Source organism: Humulus lupulus, chromosome 3 (genome assembly GCF_963169125.1).
Source record: "Humulus lupulus chromosome 3, drHumLupu1.1, whole genome shotgun sequence".
Lineage (NCBI taxonomy): Eukaryota > Viridiplantae > Streptophyta > Magnoliopsida > Rosales > Cannabaceae > Humulus > Humulus lupulus.
Window position 1 is genome coordinate 89139593 of NC_084795.1, and position 8740 is coordinate 89148332.

The window sequence follows — 8740 nt, forward strand, 5'->3', positions numbered from 1 at the left end:
ATCATTTTACCCTTCTAATTATCTCTTTATTCCTTAAGTACCATTAATTCATAATGAATAGTTAATCTGTAAACCAATTATAGATTTGAGCTCAATAACTAAATTTCCTCCCAGAATTAACCCTCAAGGGAACTAATATTCGATCATTTACGGAAAGCTTGGATTCCACTATTGTATAACATGTTCCCAATCGTTCATGTTATTAAGTTCCCAAAATAAAAGTTATTCGGTATCATTATATATAACATAACTGAAGGAGTGAATCAAAGAACCTAATAAACACAAACATGAGTTCATGAATACCCATGATTTAGACTGATCTACTAATGATCATCTTTGTGATATCAATGAAATATTTTATTATAAATGGCACGTTAATAAAATATATTAATTTACTTCGGTCCAGTCATGTATAATCACTATTATACCAGTACCTTTACTAAAATATCTATCCACATAAGTGATCCGAATCAAAATCACATGCACTACTAAGTGGTGCTTAGTAAACCATACTAGCAACCCTTAATTAAAGATTTCATACTTTAATATGTTGCTGACTTATTTTATTCATATTTTATGATCTTAATTCTCATGTACTCTTACAAGACCATACACTAGAATATGAATAAAGAATTTTATGATATTTATTAATTATTATAAATAATAATTAACTTATTCATTTATAATATATTTGTGTTTCAAATATTTCACAATATATTATCTCTTAACTTGTTTTTAGGACATAAACCCAACATAGGGTGCTTACAAAATTCTTGCTAACCTTGCTGAAGTATCATGCTTGAAATGAAAGATGGCAACCCAAAGTTGATGGGTCTAATAATAGAAGGGTCTAATAATAGAAAGCCTTGTTCATGCAATAATTCTTTGGTCTTGACTATTGTAGCAAATTTGGGTTGACAATGTCCGAGGTAAACCGACCATCTTCACAAAGATTTTTTCTAGACTTTTTATTTTTCTTGCTTGTACATTTTTCTGGCATGGTGACTTCTCAAGTAACAATTGAGTAAAACATCAAGGTTGTAGAAACCCAACAATCAAGTCTTAAAGTGATCCAAATGGCAGCAACCATATCAAGTTAAAGCAACCCTAAAGATGCCTCATAATAAAAAAAAATTCACACAAATTAATCCCAATCTGCTTAAATTTTAGGTCACTTAGCAAAAGAAATGCGCAGCAAGAACCCCTAAACTTAATTTCAAATATCTCCCAAATGTTCAATAGAAATAATCCAAACTTAATCTATGACTCAACTCATGTAATCAACATCATAGAGCACTGTAGATACCCACAATTACAGCTCAAAGAGACTCTCAAATTCTATTCAATTAGTGAAAGAGAATGACTCGAGAATCTGCTCAAATTATCATGAAAAATGCAAGAGCAAGAAGCCAACAAATAGAGCGCAAATTGAACTCCAATTTCCAGTATTACTAGCTCACATTGAAACCATATGAATGCAACAAAATCAACTCAAGAGATGCCTCAAAATGCAGCTTAAAATAATGCAAGGCGTCACCAAAAATTCAATGCAAATTTATCTTATACTCTCACAAAAGGGAAATTGCAATATCAACTCAAAAGAGGCGACAAAGATTTCCAAGTAGCTTGAATGATTAGGAAAAAATGTAGCAACCAAAGTTCAAAATTGATCTCCAACTTTGGAAAAACTCAATCCATTCTAAACAGCCCCATAAGAGGCACAAATGACCCCAAATTTCATCATAAATCCACAAATAAGGCCACCCCAAATAAGCCTAATCTCAACCAAAATGCAACTCAATGTAAGCAATATCCTCAACAAATATTCAGCTCAAAAGAAAAATAAATCTAAGAAGTAGGGACCCCAAACACAGTGCATAATAGCATTCAAAATTACAGCACAAACAATAATTAAAGTGACCCCAAATCAGTGCACTTTGACCCAAAAATCTCAACAATAGAAACCAACAAATTCACCATTTACAAAACTCAAATGGGCAACACATCAATTGCTCAAGATACCCACATCATAGTTATAACACCTCCCAACTCAAAACAGATGAAAATTGGTATAGAGAAAGATCCAAAAATTTTAAATGCAACCTGTTAAAGCACAAGAAGCTTAGCTGAGTAATATTCGTCTGAATCGCTTGGAGTACTCGGGTCGCGCTTAGTTGAGGATCTAGTATGCAAGAGACTGGGTTGCGATTGGGCTAAGCTAGTGATAATATGGCTCTCAGAGGTGATGAGATCGTTCAATTTGAGAAATAAGGGGGAGGTCGTGACAGGTTCAGCTTGGGCGCGATTGGGCTCTTACGGAGGGCAGCTGGGATGGTGGACGGTGGCGGTGATGGGCTGGAGTGGAGGGAGATGAGGTACAACGTCGAGGTGGTTGAGGTGTCGACGAAGATGACGAACCAAGGGAGTCAAAGTATTTCGTGAATAAGCTACTAGGAAGTTTGTTGGCTAAATATGATGTGAGGCACAAAGTAGCTACTGCATACCCTCCCCAAACTAATGAGCAAGCTAAGTTGTCCAATAGAGAGATAAAAGGTGTTCTTGAGAAAGTGGTGAACCCCAAACACAAGGATTGGTCCAAGAGGTTAGATGACGGATTGTGGGCCTATAGAACAGCTTTCAAGACACCATTGGGGATGTCACCATATTGTTTGGTGTTTGGCAATGCTTGCCATTTACCGGTGGAACTTGAGAACCGTGCTGATTGGGCTATTCAAACACTCAATATGTATTTGCAACTTGGAGGAGAAAAGAGAATGTTGTAGTTGAATGAATTAGAATAGATGCTCTTATTCTCTTATGAAAATGCCAAACTTTACAAGGAGAAAATAAAAAGATGGCATGACAAGAAAATTCAATCAAGAGTATTTGAAGAGGGCCAGTGAGTCTTGCTTTTTAACTCGCGCTTGAAGATATTTCCAAGCAATCTCAAGTCAAGGTGGTCAACCCATTCTTGGTGGTTAAGATGTATCCCTATGGAGCAGTGGAAATGCATGAAGAAGGATCCAGAAGAGAATTCAAGGTTAATGGCCAAAGACTCAAGTACTATTCGGGAGGTGAGGTTGAGCAAAACAAGAACTCAATCTCTTTGAAGGATCTTTGAAGAAGATATAACAACTTGGGTTTCTATGGGGTAGGAGATTTAATTGTAAAAGTTACCCAAAAGAAAAGGAAAAAAATAAAAAAAATGAAAAGAAAGAAAAAAAATTATTTAAGTTTTATTAGATTTTATTTCTACTTTTAGTTTCTTAATTTCTTTTTGTTGTATTCCTTGCTTTCACTTGGTCTTGTTGGTATTGCTTTTGTGTTTCAGGTGTAGGTGCAGCAAAACGACTGAAATCAGGAATTGCTATAAAAGTTTTGGGGGGTGTTAGGCTTGTTTGTGGTTTTCAAGTTAATGCACTAAAGTGTCAATTTGTATTCTCCCAGTTGCTGTGAAAAGCATTTCGGTCGCATTTCAAGGTAGCATTTGACCTCATTGGGAGTTCATAAGAAAATTTACTAAAATTTAGAGTGGAAAAACAGAGGGCCTTGAGATGGCTCGCAGGAAAGTAGCTAGGGCTCGGCAGAATAAAAAAAAATTAATTACTTTCTGCTTTTGACTTTGCCTAACAGTAAAAACCCTAGTTTTTAATTCTCTCTCAGTCGTACCCTTCCTGAAAACCTAGCTGCCTACCACCTCGTTGCCTTTGAGAACTCCACTCCACTATACCACCATGACCCACCACCATGAGTGCCTCCATTACTAATGATTGCCCTTGGGTGCAAAAAGGAGTAAAAACATTCTATTGTAAGAACTTCATGACTACTTTAGAATCATTAGTAGGAGAGACAAGTGCTTCCACCCATTTTGAGACATAATCCATTGCTACCAAGATGTACAAATTGCCATAAGATGGAGGAAATTGGCCCATGATATCTATACCCCACACATTAAACAATTCAACTTTAAGAATATTAGTTAAGGGTATCTCATTCCTTCTAGAAATATTACCAACCCTTTGGCATCGATCACATCTCAACACAAAAGCATGAGCATCTTTAAATAAGGAAGGCCAAAAGAAACCACATTGAAGTACCTTAGATGCGGTGTGAGTTCCCCCAAAATGCCCTCCACAAGGTGAAGAGTGGCAATGGTGTAGGATATCCTCCATCTCTTGCTCAGGGATACATCTCCTAATCATTTGGTCGGCACATTGTTTGAACAAGTATGGTTCCTCCCAAAAGTGGTGCCTCACGTCATGCAAGAACTTCTTTTGTTGGCTTGTCATGTCCGAAGGCAACAATCCACTAACTATGTAATTAGCAAAATTCGCAAAACAAGGAACAATTTGAGAGTGGTTTACCTCAAATAATTGCTCATCCAGAAATGTCTCCTTGATGGGAACTAAAGAACTCGATTCCTTATCACCTTCCATTCTTGAAAAATGATCCACTCCTTGGTTCTCCACTCCTTTTCTATCTTTCATTCCCACATCAAACTCTTGGAGCAGAAGCACCCATCTAATCAATCGAGGCTTAGCATCATTCTTTTCAATCAAGTACTTGATGGCAGAATGATCTGTATATACTATCACCTTGGTGCCCACCAAATAACACTGAAACTTGTCAAAAGCAAAGACAATAGCCAAGAGTTCTTTTTTTTGTCACTTTATAGTTGAGTTGAGCACCTATCAAAGTACGACTAGCATAGTAAATGGAGTGAAAAACCATGTTTAGTTCGCTGCCCTATCACCACTCCCACAACAGAATCACTTGCATCATAAATCAATTCAAAAGGCAAGTCTCAATCTGGAGCCACAATAATTGGTGTAGAAACCAATAAAATTTTCAACTCTTCAAAGGATTTCAAACATGCTTCATCAAAATGGAAAGGTGTATCCTTCTCCAATAATTTACAAAACAGCTTAGAGATCTTGGAGAAATCCTTTATGAACCGCCTATAGAACCCCGCATGGCCAAGAAAGCTTATAATATTCTTCACTGAGGTAGGAGGTGGGAGCTTTTCAATAACCTCAGTCTTGGCTCTATCAACTTCAATACCATTCTTTGATACTGTGTGGCCCAAAACAGTACCTTCCTTAACCATAAAGTGACATTTTTCCCAATTAAGGAAAAGGTTTGTTTCTTCACATCTTTACAAAACCTTAGCAAAATTACTCAAGCAATCATCATAAAAATCACCAAAAATAGAGAAATCATCCATGAATACCTCTAAGAATTGATCCACCATATCAGTGAAAATAGCCATCATGCACCTCTGAAATGTGGCGGGAGCATTGCATATACCAAAAGGCATCCTACGAAATGCAAAAGTACCATAGGGGCAAGTGAAAGTGGTCTTGTGTTGATCTTCTGGAGTCACCGCAATATGATTATAACCAGAATACCCATCTAGAAAGCAATAATATTCTCTCCCTGCAAGTCTATCCAACATTTGATCAATGAAAGGAAGAGGAAAATGATCCTTCCTAGTGGCCTTGTTCAATTTCCTATAATCCATGCATATTCTACACCCTGTCACAAATTTAGTAGGAATCAATTCATTGTCTTCATTCTTCACCACCATGATTCAAACTTTCTTTGGTACACACTGAACAGGACTAACCCATGAGCTATCAGAAATGTGATAGATAATATCAGCATCAAGCCACTTAATGATTTCCTTTTTCACTACCTCTTTCATAATAGGATTGAACCTTCTCTGCCCTTTAATGGATCCTTTCTCACTGTCTTCCAAAAAAATCATGTGCATGCACAGAGATGGACTAATGCCCTTAATGTCTGCAATGGTCCACCCAACAACCTTGTTGAATTTCCTTAAAAAATCAAGCAACTTATCTTCCTGCTCTTTGGTCAACTCAGCTGAAACAATGATAGGCAGTGAAGAGGACTCACCCAAATAAGCATATCTCAAGTGGGAAGGTAGAACTTTCAACTCCAACTCTGGTGGTTCTTCAACTGAAGATTTTGGGGCCTGGAAAGATCTATTAGAGAGCCCTAAAGACTCAAAAAGCCATCTTGAGCGTAAACCCCATGAAATAGCTTCTAGCCAAGCCAAGTACTCATCCTCATCATTCACTTATAAATCAAACAACAAAAACCTCTCTAAAGAATCATAAAGACAACTGTTTTCTAACTCTTTTGGTGCTAAAGAATCCACCACTGAAACAACTCACATTCCTCAACTTCATCTGGAAATCGCATAGCCTTGAAAACATTGAAAGTCACATGTTCATCTTGGACCCTCATAGTAAGTTCACCCTTCTGAACATCAATCAGAGTTCTACATGTTACAAGAAAAGGTCTCCCCAAAATAATTGGTACCTCCCTATCCACTTCATAATCCAACACAATAAAGTCAGCAAGAAAAATGAACTTGCCAACCTTCACTAACACCTTAAATTTTCCCATCAGGATGAGAAAGAGATCGGTCTACAAGCTGAAGAGTAACTGCGGTAGGTCTGACCTCTCTAATTCCTAAGTGTCTAAACACAGACATATCCATTAAATTGATACTAGCACCCATATCACATAAAGCATCCCACAATAAGAGTTACCAATAATGCATGGAATGGTGAAACTCCAAAGATCTTTCATCTTCAGAGGAAACTTGTTTTGCAAGAAAGAACTACATTCTTTGGTAAGGGCCACATCCTTAAATTCTCCCAACCGCCTCTTCTTAGTAAGAATGTCTTTCATGAGCTTCACAAAATTAGGCATTTGCTCTAGGGCTTCAACAAGAGGAATATTAATATGTAGCTACTTCAACATGTCAAGAAACCTTTTGAACTGACTCTCTAACTTTTGTTTTTGAAATCTCTGTGGAAAAGGTCGCTTTTGGATTTTAGGGGAACTTTATGGTGGTTATGATGTGACCGCATTCTAGGCAGAGGCTAATTTCCTTGAATTTTCAGCATCCTTTCTTACTTTCTCGTTATTTTGGATTGAAGAGGGTTCACCCTCATGCCCATTCTTAACAACTGATTTCTTGTAATTTTCCAACTACTTCCAACTTCTCAAAGTCATAGCCTTGCAATGTTCTTTACCCACATTCCTTTGAATCTGTGTGTCACTTGGTAAAGCACCTTGAGGTATATTTCTTAGCTCATTAGCAATTTTCCCAACTTGAATTTCTAGGCTCTTCAAGGATGTTGCTTGACTTTGGATCATGGCTTCATTCTTCACTATGTACTCTTTCAATATGTTCACAAGTGAATTTGATTTCACCACTTGTTGTGGCCTTTGTTGTGGGACTTGTGGAGGATAGCCTGGTGGAAAAGTGGGTCTAGGAGGCATAGATGAAATACTAGGACCATCCCCTTTATTACTACATGAAAAGTTGGGATGTTGCCTCCATGATTGATTGTAGGAATTAGAATAAGGACCATTCCTATTTTGATTCCCCATATAACACAGTTGTAGGATTGGAAGGACAATTGTCAAAAGTGTGGCCATCACCACAATACACACAAGAAATGTTCTCCATTTGCCCCATTTGTGACCCTATAGGCTGCCGCATTGACTAATTCATCCCCATGTTCATCGTCTTAAGAATATTCAATATAGAGGAAACATGGGATGCCAAAGAAGTGAGGGAATCCACATCATGAAAGCCAGCCACCTTTCTTCCTGTAGGCACTCTAGTAGTGGGCCACTGATAGTTGTTGTTGGATATCCTCTCAAGGATTTCATATGCCTCATTATAGGACTTAGCAAGAAGAGCCACATTCGTTGAAGCATCTACCACCATTCTAGTGTGAGCATTGAGACCATTATAGAAGGTCTCCATCTGGATGCAATGAGGAATGCCATGATGAAGGCATTTTTGCAACAACGCCTTGAATCACTCCCATGCCTCATATAAAGATTCTTCATCAAGTTACTGAAATGAAGTAATCTCATTGTGGAGCATGGCATTCTTAGTGGGAGGAAAGTACTTCATCAAGAAATGCTCAGCCAACTCTTTCCAAGTAGTCACAGAATTAGATGGCAAAGAGTTCAACCAAGCTCTCGCCTAATCTCTCAAGGAGTATGGGAACAACTTCAGTCTCAAGGCATCCATTGTAACTTTGGGCAGCTTGAAAGAATCACTCACTTCAATGAATAGGCGAAGATGAAGGTGAGGATCTTCTGCTGGCTTCCCACTGAACTGGCCCATAGTTTGAAGCATCTGGAACATAACTGGCTTCAACTCAAACTACGTAGCCTAAATTTCTAGTCTCACAATGCCCAAATTGAGCTCATTGAAAAGGGGGAGATTGTATTGCCTAATGCCACGATCTCAATCATCAGCTACAATAACAACATTATGCCCATTATTAACAGTTGCTCCCCCTTGAGCGACTGCCTCAAGATTTTTTGCCCCTTGAGCAACTCTCGCTTAAGCGGCTCCTGCTGGAGCCTCTCGATCAACATCCATCACTACTACTTACCTTTGGGATTTTTGTACTTTTCGCCTTTGTCTGAATGTGCATTCAATTGCTGGATCGAGGGGAAGTAGTTCAGGGTCTTGATTCTCATCCATACACTGTTTGAACTTGAATTTTCACAAGAATCCCTCAAGTTACTACAACAGAAAACCAAATTACAAGATAATTAATTTCACAATAAATGACTTTATACAATCCCCGACAATGGTGCCAAAAACTTGTTGCTATTTTTCTTTTAGGATATGCAAGTGTACATAATCGTCTAATAAGTAATAAAGTATTAAGTAATT

At 37.8% G+C, this 8740-nt stretch overlaps 1 protein-coding gene and 1 non-coding gene across 2 annotated transcripts; both read left to right on the plus strand.

Moving 5' to 3' along the window:
• Positions 1 to 2331: 2331 nt before the first annotated feature.
• LOC133824627 (uncharacterized) lies at positions 2332 to 2783 on the plus strand. The gene is made up of 2 exons (XM_062257578.1): positions 2332 to 2375; positions 2483 to 2783. The coding sequence occupies exons 1-2, from the start codon at positions 2332 to 2334 to the stop codon at positions 2781 to 2783; spliced, it is 345 nt and encodes a 114-aa protein (XP_062113562.1).
• Positions 2784 to 7826: 5043 nt separating this feature from the next.
• Positions 7827 to 7933, plus strand: LOC133827684 (small nucleolar RNA R71). The gene has a single exon (XR_009890335.1). It is a non-coding gene; the product is annotated as a small nucleolar RNA R71 (small nucleolar RNA).
• Positions 7934 to 8740: the final 807 nt, after the last annotated feature.